This window comes from Arachis stenosperma, chromosome 1, assembly GCF_014773155.1.
Source record: "Arachis stenosperma cultivar V10309 chromosome 1, arast.V10309.gnm1.PFL2, whole genome shotgun sequence".
Classification (NCBI taxonomy): Eukaryota; Viridiplantae; Streptophyta; class Magnoliopsida; order Fabales; family Fabaceae; genus Arachis; species Arachis stenosperma.
The window spans coordinates 30609991-30627826 of NC_080377.1; the positions used below are offsets into that span (position 1 = coordinate 30609991).

General features: G+C 37.0%; 1 protein-coding gene and 1 non-coding gene across 2 annotated transcripts; both read left to right on the forward strand.

Moving 5' to 3' along the window:
* Positions 1–222: 222 nt before the first annotated feature.
* Positions 223–326, forward strand: LOC130952821 (small nucleolar RNA R71). The gene has a single exon (XR_009075001.1). It is a non-coding gene; the product is annotated as a small nucleolar RNA R71 (small nucleolar RNA).
* A 12131-nt stretch (positions 327–12457) lies between these two features.
* On the forward strand, positions 12458–17505 carry LOC130976943 (uncharacterized). Its single transcript, XM_057901905.1, has 2 exons — positions 12458–13010; positions 13103–17505. The coding sequence occupies exons 1-2, from the start codon at positions 12458–12460 to the stop codon at positions 17503–17505; spliced, it is 4956 nt and encodes a 1651-aa protein (XP_057757888.1).
* Positions 17506–17836: the final 331 nt, after the last annotated feature.

Below are 17836 nucleotides of genomic sequence, written 5' to 3' on the forward strand. Positions count from 1 at the left end.
TCAATTTCAAGAACTCCCCTTTTCTGAGGTGTCTCATTACTCACAGCATTCTTCTCAGAGGTGTACATGAATTGGTTATTTGCAACCATGTCAATAAGTTCTTGAGCTTCTACAGGCATTTTCTTTAGGTGAATGGATCCACCTGCAGAATGGTCCATTGACATCTTAGAAAGCTCAGATAGACCATCATAGAATATATCTAAAATAGTCCACTCTGAAAGCATGCCAGAAGGACACTTTTTGGTCAACTGCTTGTATCTTTCCCAAGCTTCATAGATGGATTCACCATCTTTTTGCTTGAAGGTCTGAACATCCACTCTAAGCTTGCTCAGCTTTTGAGGAGGAATGAATTTGGCCAAGAAGGCCGTGACCAGCTTATCCCAAGAGTCCAGGCTATCTTTTGGTTGTGAGTCCAACCATGTTATAGCCTTGTCTCTTACAACAAAAGGGAAAAGCATGAGCCTGTAGACTTCAGGATCTACTTCATTAGTCATAACAGTATCACAGATCTGCAAAAATTCAGTTAAAAATTGATAGGAATCTTCTGATGGAAGTCCATGAAACTTGCAGTTTTGTTGCATTAGAGCAACTAGTTGAGGCTTCAGCTCAAAATTGTTTGCTCCAATGGCAAGGATTTTATGCTTCTTCCATAAAAATTGGAAGTAGGTGTAGTATAATCACCAAGCATCCTCTTTTTGCCTCCACCATTGTTATTGGGTTCGGCCATGTCTCTTTCGTTTTTGAGATTCTCTGTAAGGTTTTCTCTGAATTGTTGTGCTTTAGCTTCTCTTAGCTTCTTCTTCAGAGCCCTTTCAGGTTCAGGATCTGCTTCAACAAGAATGTCCTTGTCCTTGCTCCTGCTCATATGAAAAAGAAGAGAACAGAAAAGAAGAGAAATTCTCTATGTCACAGTATAGAGATTCCTTTATGTGAGTAGAAGAAGAAAAGAATAGAAGAAGAAGGAGAAAAATTCGAACACAAAAGAGAAGAGAGGGTTCGAATTTTAAGATGAAGAGAAGTGTTAGTAAATGAATAAATAAATAGAAAGAGATGCGAGGAAAGAATTTTCAAAAATTGTTTTGAAAAATAGGTTAGTGATTTTCGAAAATTAAGAGAAGAAATAAAATTAAAATTAAAATTTGAAATAATTAGTTAATTAAAAGAATTTTGAAAAAGAGGAAGGAATTTTCAAAAATTAGAGAGAGAAAACTAGTTAAGTGGTTTTGAAAAAGATAAGAAACAAACAAAAAGTCAATTAGTTAGTTGAAAAAGATTTGAAAATCAATTTTGAAAAGATAAGAAGTTATAAAAGATTTTGAAATCAAATTTTTGAAAAAGATATGATTGAAAAGATGTTTTGAAAAAGATTTGAAAAGGAAATTAAAAAGATTTGATTTTCAAAATTAAAATTGATTACTTGACTAACAAGAAACTAAAAGACATGATTCTAAAATTTAAAGATTGAACATTTCTTAACAAGAAAGTAACAAACTTCAAATTTTTTAATCAATCACATTAATTGTTAGTAAAGTTTTCAAAAATCATGAAATAAAGATAAGAAAAAGATTTTGAAAACCAATTTTTAAAAAAAATTCGAAAATAACAAAAGGAAAATGAAAAGATTTGATTTTGAAAAAGTTTTGAAAAGATAAGATTTTTAAAATTGAAATCTTGACTTGACTAACAAGAAACAACTAATTTTAAAAATTTTTGACTAAGTCAACCCAAAGATTTCAAATTTTATGAGTAAAATAAGGAAAAGATATTTTTTTTATTTTTGAATTTTTAATGAGGAGAGAGAAAAACACAAATATGACTTAACACATAAAAAAATATGAATCAAAACACATGATGCATGCAAGAACATTATGAATGTCAAGATGAACACCAAGAACACTTTGAAGATCAAGATGAACATCAAGACTTATTTTTGAAAAATTTTCAAGAAAAGAAAAACATGCAAGACACCAAACTTAAAAATTTTCAATGCTTAGACACTATGAATGCAAAAATGCATATGAAAAATAACAAAAAAACACAAAACAAGAAATTTTGAAGATCAAACAAGCAGACTTACCAAGAACAACTTGAAGATCATGAAGAACACCATGCATGAGTTTTCGAAAAATGCACAAATTTTTAAAAATATACAATTGACACCAAACTTAAAAATTGACACTAGACTCAAACAAGAAACACAAAATATTTTTGATTTTATGATTTTCTAATTTTTTTGGATTTTTTGAAAACTATTTTTAGAAAAACGAAAATAAATAAAAAATTTTGAAAGATTTTTGAAAACTTTTTGAAAAGAAAATAAGAAGAAAATTACCTAATCTGAGCAACAAGATGAACCGTCAGTTGTCCAAACTCAAACAATCCCCGGCAGCAGCGCCAAAAACTTGGTGCACGAAATTGTGATCATCAACAATGGCGCCAATAAACTTGGAGCTCTCAAACGTGAATCACCCTTTATCACAACTTCGCACAACTAACCAGCAAGTGCACTGGGTCGTCCAAGTAATACCTTACGTGAGTAAGGGTCGATCCCACGGAGATTGTTGGTATGAAGCAAGTTGTGGTCATCTTGTAAATCTCAGTTAGGCGGATTCAAATGGTTATAATGGTTTTCGAATACAAAGATAAATAAAACATGAAATAAAGATACAGATACTTATGTAATTCATTGGTGGGAATTTCAGACAAGTGTATGGAGGTGCTTTATCCCTCTTGAATCTCTGCTTTCCTACTGCTTTCATCCAATCATTCTTACTCCTTTCCATGGCAAGCTGTATGTTGGGTTTCACCGTTGTCAATGGCTACCTCCCGTCCTCTCAGTGAAAATGGTCCAAATGCTCTGTCACAGCATGGCTAATCATCTGTCGGTTCTCGATCATGTCGAAATAGGATCCATTGATCCTTTTGCGTCTGTCACTACGCCCAACACTCATGAGTTTGAAGCTCGTCACAGTCATTCAATCCCTGAATCCTACTCAGAATACCACAGACAAGGTTTAGACTTTCTGGATTCTCAAGAATGCTGCCCAATGGATTCTAGCTTATACCACGAAGATTCTAATTAAGGAATCCAAGAGATACACACTCTAGCTCTCGCTTGTAGAACGGAAGTGGTTGTCAGGGACGCGTTCATAAGGACGGATGATGATGAGTGTCACGGATCATCACATCCATCAGGTTGAAGTGCAGCGAATATCTTAGAATAAGAATAAGCTTGAATTGAATAGAAGAACAATAGTAATTGCATTAATTCTCGAGGTACAGCAGAGCTCCACACCTTAATCTATGGTGTGTAGAAACTCCACCGTTGAAAATACATAAGAACAAGGTTCAGGCATGGCCGAATGGCCAGCCCCCAAACGTGATCATTAGTCTCCAAAAATGATCTAAGGAAAGCTAAAGATGTCTAATACAATAGTAAAAAGTTCTATTTATTCTAAACTAGTTACTAGGGTTTATAGAAATAAGTCTAAATGCAGAAATCCACTTTCGGAGCCCACTTTGGTGTTTGAATGGGCTGAGCTTGATATTTACACGTGCAGAGGCTTCTCTTCGGGTTAAACGCCAAGTTGTAACGTGTTTTTGGTGTTTAACTCTGGTTTGTGACGTGTTTCTGGCGTTTTACTCCAGAATGCAGCATGGAACTGGCGTTGAACGCCAGTTTGCGTCATCTAAATTCGAATAAAGTATGAACTATTATATATTTCTGGAAAGCCCTGGATGTCTACTTTTCAACGCAGTTGAGAGCGCGCCATTTGGAGTTCTGTAGCTCCAGAAAAATCATTTCGAGTGCAGGGCGGTCAGAATCCAACAGCATCAGCAGTCCTTTGTCAGCCTCTTATCAGATTTTTGCTCAGATCCCTCAATTTCAGCCAGAAAATACCTGAAATCATAGAAAAACAAACAAACTCATAGTAAAATCTAGAAATGTGAATTTTGCATAAAAACTAATAAAAACATCCCTATAAGTAGCTAGTTCCTACTAAAAATTACCTAAAAATAATGCCAAAAAGCGTATAAATTATCCGCTCATCAATGATGCAAACGCATCACCTTCCAAAATCTCTCTTCATGCACATAGGTTCTAGCTAATTCTTTTTCTAAGAGATCATTCATGTTTTTGTCTACCATTGTTGGATTTTCTTTTAGCACCGCAAGTGAGGTTTCTATATTCTCCATGTCTTTTCTTTAAGTGGTTGCTCCCAAAGCTTGCCATATTTTTTCAACTTCTAGAATAATTGAAACATGGGTGAACCTTGTATGCTCTCTTGCTAAGTTTCTCCAATAATGTGATTAATTTCTTCCAAACCGTACTATCTCTCTTAATTCCAGAAGTGTATTTTCTTTCTTTGACCACCTTCACTTGAGAACATAAACGGGGTCTATATGATCACTACCATTGTCCTCTAAATGGGTAATTATAGCAGTGGGATATTCCTCTTGCAAAAATAGCGAGATCAGCCCTCTATCTAACCTTTCTCTGACTGCTCTCTGTTGGTAACTCCTATTTTACTTTGTGAATTTTGATCCATTGTAACCATATCAACTAGTAAATCTCTATTAACAAAATCCAAGAAATTCCGAATTAATTGTGGAGATTTTTCTCTGCCTCCATCCTTCTCATGCATTGCTAGGATTGCATTAAAATCCCCAATTATGAAATATTTGTGCCCTAATGAATCGATAAGCTCCAATAATTCCTCATATTGCCTATTCTAATTTTGCTCAATGTTGTTTAGATGCACGCCACCTATCTCGCAGGTAATTTGTTTCTATGGTTCTGTGAAAGAAAAGTGAATAAAATATTGTTCACCTCTCTAACCTCTACTTTGATTTCTTCCTTTCATGCAACAGCTAGCCCCCCGCTGTCCCCACTGGTTTGACACAAAAACATTCATTATAACCATATTCATTCAACTAGTTTGTCACAAACAAGGTGGGTTTTTTAGTTTCACCTAAAAAAAACTACCTCAGAAGAATGGAAAATCCAAATCCCTTTGATGTTGTGAACTGCTATGGTTTTCCCAAACCCCGGTAGTTCCATGCCACTAGCTTTATATCTCTGTGGGTGCCTTTGAAAGGTTGGCACCTGCATCCTCTTTAGTTTCCTGTTTTTCTCCCACTTCTTCTCTCATGTCCTCCATCCTTTCCTTCAAATACTCTGTGGTTCGTTTAACACTAGCCACCTGCCTAGTATTCTCACCTATCCTGCCGTTTCTTGCAAGATATTTTAATTTTTGTCTTTTGTTATTGTGCTTTGCCACCACCTTATTGCTTCCCATTTGAAATCTTTTGGATCCTCCAATCTGTTGAGAATATGTTAATGCTTCAGATGTGAATAAGCAAGTTGGATTAGCGGACGTGAGTTGGTGTTGTGGGAGATTTGGGTTGTTGGGTTCATAATGAGCGTGGTGATAAGGTTAGGATGAGAAAATTGAGTTGTGTTGATCAGCTTGGTGTGTTGGTTGTGGTGAGTCAATTTGACTCGTGGTTGCTAGTTTGTCTTGGAATGAGGGTTATAGTTGAATTATGATTGGGTTATTGTTGTCACTTTGTCTTGGAGTGTTTGGGCGAGATGTGTTAAGTGTAATGTTCTGGGGTTGGGACAGTACAGTTGTAGAGGTTTTGTTGTAGTAATTTGGAGTTGGGTATAGAAGATGGAGAGTGTGATTTTGGTTTGGAATGATATTGGTTTGGCCTCTAACACAAAGTTGTGAAAAAAATTTCAAAAGGCTAACAGATGTGGGCTTCTTTCTTGTGTGATTAACTCCTCCCTCATTCCTTCCAAAATTTGGGTTATTGTTCTCCTTTGAATCATCCACTTTCCATCACATTTGATCCTCCTTCAAATTTGCACTCCATTTCAATTCTAGCTATTGTTGATCTTGCAAATCCTTTAGGAATTTATTGCACTTTCTGAACTCATGACTAATAAAGTCACAGTAGCTGCAATAAAGACCCAAGCATTCATATCTCAACAGAATTTCATGTGTAGTGCAGTTAGGGCTAGCCACCTTGATCGATTGCTTAAGAGTTTTATTGACATTAAGATTAATTCTTGCCTTTATTATCTGACATTTTCCTCCTCTTACTTTAATAGCCATTACCTCCAAGACCCTCCCAATCCTTCATCCGATCTTCTTTGCAGCTTCAGAAGTTTTGCAGAATTCAGGTAATCCCCAAAGTTAAAACCATGTGGGAATGATGGTGTAATCTTCATTAATTATATTCATATTTACCTTCCATCTCTTTAGATGAATCGCATATTATTTAAATAACCACAGCGAACCCTTCTCTAATCGAATCACATCAGCTTTATTATCGCAAAAAATTGATAGATATTATTCCCATGGTATTTGATTATCAATCCGTCCGAGTGATTTCAAATCACATCAAAGGCTGCCTCCAGTGTTCCCAAACTAAAATCTCTGTCCGCCATTAATCTTCCTACCAAAATTTTATTGCAGTTTTCAATTCCTCTTTGGATGTCCTCCTCTTCTAATATCACTACCTCCTCCCCCTTAGTCCCTGGTGGTAGGGGTGGGAAAAAAAATCCAAATTTTGGATTTTAATGCAAATCCAAACCAAACCATTTAAAAAAAACCAGTTTTAAACCAAAAAAATCCAAACCAAATTATATTTATTTTATAATTTGGTTTTTGATCCAATCCATTTAAATGGTTTTAAATCCTCCAGATCCAAATTCAAATTAAGATCCAAACCTTAAAAAAAATCCTAATTTCGGATTTCTGATTCGGTGAACTCTCCTCTTCTACTCCTTCGCCTCTTCTCCTTCGACCGGGGAGTCTCCACTCTCCACCGCAGCCGGCACCGGAGCAGGCAACTGGCACCGGCACCGTCTCATTCAATGTTGAACGGGTCTCACCTTTGTTTCTCTTCTTCTACCTTTGGTCTTCTCCGCCGTCATCTTCAGTTCTTCACCGTCGCTGAGTCATTGTATCAAGCTTTCGTTGAACTTGGGTGTAGTAAGTCTCCATTTTAATATCAAGCTTTCATTGTTATACTAATTAGTAGAGTTGAATATCAAGCTTTAAGTCTCCATTACTTTCTGGGAATTTCGGGTTGTCGTGTCTGATTTTGCAATTGATTGCATTGTAGATTTTATTTTTTCACCCAGGAGCACAACAAAGTTAGTGAAACTGAACCAGAACAAGCAGTTCCAGCACAAGCAGAACAAGTAGTAGCCCCTGTTCTAGTTCTCTGTTCCAGGTTTTTGTCCATTTTATTTTATTAAGTTTGATTAATTTCCAGGTTCTTTGTGATTTAAGACTAAGAGAATTATACTAAAAGAAATCAGCTACTAAGAATAAGGGTTAGGGTAGTTAGAAGCTCAATCATATGATATATAAACTGAAATTATGAAGCTGTATTGGTTGAGTTTGTGTTGCTGAATTTGTGCTTGATTATGTTGTGGCGAATGTTTAATTGATCTTCTGAATATGTCATTTTATATTGTGATGATTGAATGCAAATGTTATAAGGAAAATTGGTTTATCAATTTGATGAGTGGTGCTGATGTGGATTAGCCACATGTATTTGGAGATGCTAATCAACAGAGTGGATTTTGGCCTAACACGTTTTTCCATTGAAACAAACAAACGAAGAAATTTAAGTTTTATAAGTGTGGGTTCCTTTGTTGGAGTTGGATCTTTTTATGTTTAAAATAAGTATGATTTGGCATATGCATATTTTTATATGAGATGATTGCTCTTAAAAAATAAAATATTAAACTTCTATGACAGTATAAATATGATTGCAAGCATATGATAAATCATTAACATGTTATCTTTTGACTTGGACTTGTTATCTTCACATGTCGAATCGCTTTGGTCTGTGGTATAATCTTCCTTTTTGTTGTTATCTTCCCCTGTCATATTGCTTAGATCTGTGGCATAATCTTCCTTTTCTTCCTTTGTTGTCTCAACATCTTTCATGATAGCTAAGTTATCACCACTTCTCTTCTTTTAAGGTGTATAGTGTTCCTCTGGCTTCACATCCATCAATTTTTCTGAAAGATTCTCAAGATTATTGCTAGCTTTAGTGAAGTTTGATTGGATACTATTTTCTTGCATTCTGACATTCCTGTTAAGAAGCTTAACTCTCTTCATTTCCTCCTCTAATTCCTTCAGCAGCTTCTTGGTTTTTTCTGAATCATCTAACAGCATTTCCTTGTCCTCTTCCAAGCTTTTTATGAGATTCCTTAACCTTTTGGAATGTTGCATTAGCTTCTTCAGAAGATTGCAATTGTTCTTCTTGCAATTTAGTCAATTTCACTTTGCATGAATTCAGAGACGTGGTTGCCATCAAAGTTCGCGCATCATTATCTTCTATGACAGTAGAAATATTTTAATATTATAGATCACAAGCATATGATAAATCATAATATGACCGAGTTTGAACTATTTTTGCTGTTTTGGCATCTCTTTTTCGATTTAAATATGATTGCAACAGAGTTGACTCCTGCTGAATACTGACATTAGCTGAATGATAATACAAATGGAAATAAGAAATGAATTATAAAACCAGTTTTATATGTAAAAATGAATTTAAAACTGGTTTATAAGTAAAACTAGATTTAAATTATAAAATCGATTTAAAATCGATTTTTATTTTTTTCAAATCGATTTAGAACCGGTTTCTTCCTTCAATCCAGTTCTAATTTAATTTTATGAACTATAAAACTGATTCTAAAATGGATCCAGTTTACCATGCCCACCCCTACCTGGTGGATCAGGTGCTTGAGGTAAATTCCTTCTCTTCGTTGCCATCGTTCAGTACCGCGTGCACTATGTCTCTGAGATCACAGACCAGGTCACAGAATGTGTTCTAGTCACGTACCAATAAACAATTTTGAATTCAACACTCAAATGAGTCACAAGCTCTGATAGAGATCAAAATCCTAACAGAGCACACTAACCTTAGGAGGCTACTCTAGTGATGGTTCTGTTCAATAAGTAAGGATTTTAAATGTTACTAATTTAGCTTTATAAGTTTAATTTGGTGCTAATTGAGCCGTCTATCGTGCAGATTTTCTTACTAAAATTTAGTCTGTTTAGTATGATGGCCAAAATTTTACAAAGAGAAACGAAATTAATGAATTATATACTTTCAAAAATTTTATATAAAATTAAAATGTCATTTTTATCGATTCAACCATAACTGTTGAATTAAATTAAATTGTAACTGATCATTATTTATATGCAATTTGAATAGAAAATAGAGTATATATTCAAATAGGTCGTTAAGAAATTTTGGTTTTTGTCTCCAAATATTTTTTTATTACATTGAGATTCTTGAACTTTACAAAAGTAAGACATATAAATTCCCATCTTAATTAGATATGTTGTTTTTACTTGGACAAATTGGTTTTTAAGATTACGTTTGGTTCTAAGAACAAGATAAGATAAAATACTGAAAACAAGACACAAATGACAGAGATAAATTAGTGTCTTCTATTTTTTTTAGTGATAAACTAAAACAAATTAGAAAAATCTAATTTCTTCTTATTTTTGTCATTCAAAAAGTTTGAGAAAAAATTATAATAATAAATAATATAACTAAAAAAATTAACAAAAATAATGAAAGAAAAATAAAAAATAAGTTGTATTTCTTGTTAATATATTTGTGTTCTTTTTATTAAGATGGATACAAAATATAATAATTTAATATCTTTGGACACAATATTTCTGTCTAGATCTCATTTGTCAACTACAATTTTATGTTTCTGTGTTTCTGTTTTAGTGTCATATATGTAAATAAATGTAACACAAAAATATGAAAAAATGATTTATATGTCTTATTTTTACAAAATTCAGATATCTCAATGTATTAAAATTTTGTTAGGAACAAAAAAATTTGATGTGAAATTTTTTAGAAACTTTTTGAATATATACTTTAGAAAATATTAAAATGTGATAAAATGGTTGACTTTTACATATATTTAATAAATCTGTGAATATTAGTTTTTAGTCTATGAAAACAAATTATCAAACAATATTGTATTAATGTAAAAATTTTATAAATTAAATATGATCTATAACATATGATATCCAATGATACAACGAGATGTGAATCCGTATAATGTCCCGCTTCATATAATATATAAACATACTATTTTCTCTCTATTTATTTATTAGTAGCTTTGGCTTAAATTAGGTGTATATGATTGTCAAGTTATAAAAGTGGAACCTCGGATCAGCTGGGTGGAAAAGGGAAAAAAAATATCCTTGATGGTATGACCGTATGGAAGAGCTGAATTTTGGTACCTTCGCTTCCACATGTCCATACCTGAAACCCCTCCACCAAACAAGAAAAGAAGAATCATCATGAAATTTTTTTTAATTGATTAAGTCCCTCTAGCCAAGTTACGAATAAAGATAAAGACGGTGCAACTATTAATTCGGTTCTTATTTTAATCGGAGAAAGAAAAATATAAAGTCACACATAACATAAATATATATTTATTATTGGTCAAATATATATATACACATATAAATTAATCTTCCATAATAACAGGGTCAAGAGAGTGGAAAAAGCAGACTCAGCTGTTCATGAAATACTAAAGTTTATGACTTTTAAACCACTTTCCATTGATTCTGGTTATTTTATTTTATTTTTAAATAATGTGGTGCACCACCCATGCCGACGTTACAGAACCCTCATCCAGATGTACAAATTAACCCATTCTATATATCTCCACCACTACAATTTATTTATTGATCCGATTAAAGTGTACGTGTATATATATGTCTTATCTTTATGTGCTTGTAAATTTTAATTCGAATTTAGTGATACTGAATGTTATTTGCGATAGTATAAGCAATACATCCAAGGGTGTAATGGTATGGATTTTATTAATACGTATAATGCAGAAACTAGGGTGCCTTTACAAACAGAATTACAATGGAAAAAATGAACAAATAAGCTATATCAGAGTGTAATAAAGGAATGGAACTATAAGAGTATGATTGATGAGTGTGATATGTATATGTCCAGCAAGTACCTGAAAGGAGATAGAGAAAGAACGTAAGAGAAGCAGAGAGAAGCAGAGATTAGAAGAGAATTATGCAGAGAAAGAAGAATTCAGGGAGGAGAATCTAGTTACCAATTTAGCCACCAAACAAAGTCCGATCCTCCCTTCACCTATTAGTGTCCTTCCTCTTTTGCTTCACTTAGGCCCCAAAATATGTGGATCAATTGCCACCTGTCCCTATGATGTAACTAACTTCTCTTAACTCTCAATTGATGTATTGACGCCTCTCTAATGTCTCATTCCCTCAATATTGCTTTGCTCTACGTCAACCCCCTTTACATTACCCTCTCCATTAAAAACAACCTTGTTCTCAAGGTTGAGATTTGGAAATGCAGCTCGCAAGTCCTCCAATAATAGTTCCCAAGTCTTCTCTGTTACTGGTCCTATCCCCAATTGCACCTCAACTTGCTAAATTTCTTTACCATTCCGCAAAAGAGTTTTGCTCCTGGTAACAACATGTGGTGCCAATATCAGATTTGCTACTGACGTTTGTAGAGGTAAGGGGAGATATTGTTGTTGCAAGTCACCTCTAAATTTCCTGAGAACAGAGATGTGGAATATGTTTTGTATTCTCGCCTTTGCTGGCAGCTCCAACTAAAGCTGGTTATACGGGTGATGATTCGTGGATCAACTCGTTTAATTCGCAATCTGCATTACTTAAATCTATAATTTTTTTATTAGCAATATTAATAGAGTTTTTAATAAGCATTATTTAATTTATGGACTAAATAGATTGAACCCGGCATATAGGAAGGCCAACCCATTAACCCATTTTAAGTATATGTAATATTAACAAAAATGTATTTATACGGACTAAAAGCTAATAACTTTATATGACCAGTAAACATCGGTTACACATTATAGCTCGGTTACACTTGAGACCCGATCATAACCGACGATTTCATAACGGCCATAAATGGCCCTAAATCAATAACGTCGGATTCACAATTTATCCTCTTCCTAGACGTTATACCTCAAGGAAAACGGCCGACCTTTCCCGTTAATATAAAGCAGACGAAAGACCAGAAGGAGGTATGTCACTTTTTCAAAAGTACAATCTATTATTCACCTAATTCTGACTTGAGCGTTGGAGTGCCTTTGCAGGTACTCTCCCCCGCCGATCATTCGCCACCGACGTATACCTTGCTTCACTTTGGAAGTCGGCCGACCTCAGTAGAAGACGAGCTATACCTCGGGAGAATCAGGCAAGAACATTTGGCGCCCACCGTGGGGCCGAATAACTTGGAAATACTATTCACAAAGGTCCCAAAACATCCTTAAAATACACCCATGGCTGACGCTCCTCCCCCTACCCCATCTGAGCTCCTACGGATGGTGACCGAGCTTCAACAGGCAAATCAACAAATGGCGGAGGAAAATTGAAGAATGCAAGAACAAATTGCGCAATTAGTTAATGCTCGGCTGGAGCACAACAATGATCATCATAACCGAGAGGAAAATCATGAACGTCGATCAATGCCAACCCATGTTTCTGAAACACCCCAACGGGAAGAAGAGGAGGCCCACCAAACAGAAGAGGCCCAACCAGAGGCTGAGGAAGAAGAGCACGACAATTCTGCCGGCCCGTTTACGGCCGACATCATGAATTTCCAACTTCCCAGACAGTTCACCCTGCCAACAACTCTGACCCCATACGATGGATTAGGAGATCCAAAGCAGCATATTAAAAAATTCCGATCTATTATGATTGTTAACGGTGCATCTGACCCTATTTTGTGCCGTTATTTTCCATCCTTTTTAGATGGTCCTGCACTTGACTGGTTTTGCTCTTTGCCTGCAGATTCAATATCGCGTTTTCAGGAATTGGCAAAGCAGTTCGAAGATCACTTTGCAGCATCTGCAATATACCTGCACGATTCTGACTACCTGACGACCATCAAACAGGGCCCACAAGAGAGCCTGAAGGACTATATTACTCGTTTCACAAAGGTTGCCATGAGGATCCCCGACCTTCATCCTGAAGTCCATCTCCATGCAATTAAGAGCGGCCTTCGTTCGGGCAAATTTCAGGAGACAATAGCTGTGAGCAAGCCGAAAACTTTGCAGAACTCCGTGAAAAGGCCAAGGGACAGATAGATGTTGAAGAGCTTCGGCAAGCCCGTAAAACAGAAAAGTCAGCCGCTGTCAAGGATGATGATAAACCTCGGGATAATAAGAAAACCTTCAAGCCCGTCCTCCGGTATGAGTCATACACAGTCTTCAACGCAAAGAGGGATGACATTATCAAAGAAATACTTAACTCCAAATTAATCAAACCCCCTCGTAAAGCCGGAGCCTACCCAGAGTCCAAAACTGTTGATAAATCCAAATTCTGTACTTTTCATCAAAAGCACGGTCACACAACTGATGAATGTGTGATCGCCAAAGACCTCCTGGAACGCCTCGCAAGACAAGGTCACCTCGATAAGTTTATCGCAGGACGCATGCAGAAGACTGTAACCTTGGCCTCCGACCCCTCAACAGCAAGCCCCTCATCAAAAGAAAAGGACAAGGCACCCACCCAACCAAGAGGAATCATCAATTGTATATCAGGAGGATATGCAGGAGGCGGACATACAAGCTCGGCTCGAAAAAGAACCTATAGAGCCATGTTGGCAGTTACAGATGCCCCTAAAATTCCCCAGCCGACTCACGATTTCCTAGAAATGACTTTTCGTTCAACCGACTTTAATCATACAGATGTGAATTATGACGATCTAGTGGTAATTTCTGTTCAGTTAGGAGACCTAATAGTCCGCAAAGTACTCCTCGACCCCGGAAGTAGCGCAGACGTGTTATTCTTTACCACATTTGAGAAAATGAAGCTGAGTAACAATATTTTGCAACCATACCATGGAGATTTGGTCGGATTTTCCGGCGAACGCGTCCCCGTTCTCGGTTCTGTGTGGTTACAAACCACACTCGGTGAGCAACCATTATTTAAGACACAAGACATTCAATATCTTGTTGTCGACTGTTTTAGTCCTTATAATCTTATACTAGGTAGACCATTTTTAAATCGATTTGCGGCAATTGTATCTATAGTTCATCTTTGCGTGAAGTTTTCTGTGCAGGATAATTTAGTAGCAACCATCCACGGAGACCTCCATGAAGCTCGGGAATGCTACAACACAAGTTTGAAACCTATCAAAAGGAGCAATATAGCACAGGTCAACTCCATACAGCCCGACCAGCCGAGGTTGGCAGAAATAGATCCAAGAGCCGATTTTGAAGATCGACCTATGCCAAACGAGGACTTAACAACGGTTCTCCTAACGGATGATCCCATGAAATTCACCTTTGTTGGAACGTCAACAGATACCGAGGAAAGAGAAGCACTCGTAACATTTCTGCGTGAAAACGCCGATTTATTTGCTTGGACCCCTGCAGATATGCCCGGAATACATCCCTCCGTTATCACACATAAGTTAGCAATCAATTCAGGGGCTCGCCCAATCTCACAAAGGAAAAGAAACCTCGGGACAGAGAAGCGCCTTGCATGCCTTGCCGAGGTTAAAAAGCTCATTGCCGCCAATTTCATCCGTGAAATCAGGTTCACAACATGGCTCGCTAATGTTGTCATGGTAAAAAAGAGTAACGGTAAGTGGCGCATGTGCGTCGATTTCACTGATTTAAACAAAGCATGCCCTAAAGATGCTTATCCTTTACCTTGCATTGACAATTTGGTAGACAACTCCTGTGGTTTTGGTTCCTTAAGTTTTATGGACGTATATTCTGGTTATAACCAAATTCTTATGCACCCATCCGATCAAGAGAAAACCGCTTTTATAATTGAATATGGAAATCATTGCTATAATGTTATGCCTTTTGGTTTAAAGAATGCAGGAGCGACGTATCAGCGTTTAATGAATAAGGTCTTCCAGAACCAAATTGGTCGGAACATAGAAGTGTACGTCGACGATATGGTCGCCAAGACAATGGTCGGAAAGTCTCACATCAACGACCTAATGGAGATCTTCGCGCAAATCCGACGATATAATATGAGACTAAACCCTGAAAAATGTGCTTTCGGTGTTCGCGGAGGCAAATTCCTCGGATTCATACTTACCAGCCGAGGAATAGAAGCAAACCCCGATAAATGTCGGGCGATAATTGATATGAAAAGTCCAACAACACTGAAGGAGGTCCAACGGCTAACAGGCCGGCTCGCAGCTTTATCAAGATTCCTACCCTGTTTGGCATCAAAATCTTATCATTTTTTCCAATGCTTAAAGAGGAACACAAAACATTTTAAATGGACTGAAAGCTGTGAAGCTGCATTCCAAAATTTAAAACAATTTCTTTCCAAACCACCTGTTTTACAAAAACCAAAACCCAATGAGCCATTATCTATATACTTGTCTATTACTGATGTGGCAATTAGTTCTGTCCTTTTAAAAGATACAGAGAAAGGTCACCAGCCGATTTATTTTGTAAGTAAGTCCCTACAAGGTGCCGAGCTTCGTTACCCAAGGTTGGAAAAACTTGCATTGGCCTTAGTCTTCTCCTCAAGACGACTCCGACCATACTTTCAGGGGCACACCATCTTCGTCAGAACTGAACAACCTCTTCGGCAGATTCTTTCAAAACCAGAATTAGCAGGCCGACTTATCAAATGGGCCATTGAGCTTTCAGAATTTGATATTCAATACCAACAGAGAGGATCCGTCAGATCTCAATACTTAGCTGATTTTGTAGCCGAACTTACCCAACCATTCCAGGAAGAAGAAAACTCGGACTGGAACTTGTTTGTTGATGGAGCTTCAAACCCCCAAGGGTCAGGAGCAGGAATATTGTTAGAAAGTCCTGAAGGTATAATCCTCGAACATTCTCTCCGGTTCTCCTTCAAAGCAAGCAATAACCAGGCCGAGTACGAGGCCCTCATCGCAGGGCTCAAGTTAGCAATTGATTTACAAATCGCCAGCTTAAAAGTTTATTGTGATTCCCTATTAGTGGTTCAACAAGTGAATCAGGTTTTTCAGACTAAAGATCAAATTTTATCAAAATACTTGGACATTATTCAAAACTTGAAGAACAGTTTCTCAAAGATAGAAATTCACCACATTCCTAGGGAACAAAACAATAGGGCTGACATCCTATCAAAGTTAGCTACTACACAAGCACACACAGCGACACTACTCCAATCAACTTTAGATAAGTCGAGCATACACGCTCTGAGCATTTTAAACACTTTATGTAAAGACAATTGGCAGCTACCTTATATGCAGTACTTAAAATACGGTTCTGTCCCGGATGAAGTTTCAGATAAGAAAGGATTCCGACGACAAGCCTCTTTTTTCACATTAATCAATAACGTTTTATATAGGCGGGAATTTTCCCGACCACTTCTGAAATGCTTAGACAGGAAAGAAGCCGATATTGTGTTGGCCGAGGCTCATGAAGGAATATGTGGCATACACTCGGGAGCAAGAAGCCTGGCACAGAAAATACTCCGAGCTGGTTTTTACTGGCCGACCATATGGGAGGATAGCAGGAAGAAAGTCAAAACTTGTGACAAATGTCAAAAGCACGCACCGTCCATCAACATTCCGGCCGAACAACTTCATCAGTCAGTAATAAGTTGGCCATTCAATCAATGGGGGATTGACATCCTCGGCCCCTTTCCCACTGCACCCAGGCAAATGAAGTATTTGGTGGTAGCTATTGATTATTTCAGCAAATGGATCGAAGCACAACCCTTAGCAAGAATAACATCCTCCCAGATGATATCTTTTGTGTGGAAATATATCATATGCCGATATGGAATTCTGAGACATATTATCACTGACAATGGTCGGCAGTTTACCAACCATAACTTTAAACTCTTCTTGCAGAACCTAAAGATAAACCAACACTTCTCATCAGTGGAACACCCACAATCTAATGGCTTGGCTGAGGCCGCCAACAAAGTTCTCTTACACGCCTTGAGAAAAAAGCTCGACGAAGCTAAGGGACTCTGGGCCGAGCTGGTTCCAGAAATATTATGGTCATACAACACTACGGTACAAACGTCGACTAAAGAAACACCATTCCGTTTGGTATATGGGTCTGAAGCAATGATCCCTTTGGAAATTTCACAACAATCCTTGAGGACACAGGTAGAGAATCATGATCAAGCTCGACAAGCCGAGTTAGATTTAGTAGAAGAAGTTCGAAGTACAGCAGCTCTCCGACACCGAGCTTTACAGCAACAACTTGGCCGGCGATATGCAAAAAAGGTGCTACCAAGATCCTTCGACATTGGCGATCTGGTGTTAAGAAAAACTGAAGATGCTCGCCAACCATCTGCCCATGGGAAGTTTGCCGCGACATGGGACGGCCCTTATCGCATACTAGAAATCCTCGGAAGAGGAGCTTACAGGCTAGAGCAACTGGACGGCACTAAGATCCCAAATACATGGAATGTCAGTTCTTTAAAGCAATACTTCAGTTAAAACAAAGCAGAGTGCTGGTACTCTTTTTCCTCACTTGAGATTTTTCCCAAAAGGGTTTTGCTCAAGGAGGTTTTAACGAGGCCAGCCTACCCGAGTTAAGATTGTAAGGTACTGCTTTGAACAAAGTCTAAATGCATCTATAAACACTTTTAGCACGTTCTGTTTAACCGAATTTATATTATGACTAAATATCACGGAGAGTTTGTTATCAAATTACTCCTTTTACAGACCAATACATCATCAAAATACAGTCCCAACCCCCCTAACGGGTATCAGACAAAGTAATTAGGATCATCCAAAACCTAATTACAAAGATCACTAACACAAAATA

Bases quoted from the DNA above. Each gene is read 5' to 3' on its own strand.
- LOC130976943 (XM_057901905.1), top strand. From the start codon at position 12,458: ATGCAAGAACAAATTGCGCAATTAGTTAATGCTCGGCTGGAGCACAAC. The intron at 13,011-13,102 runs GTTTCACAAAGG...GGCAAATTTCAG, and splicing joins CCTGAAGGACTATATTACTC to GAGACAATAGCTGTGAGCAA.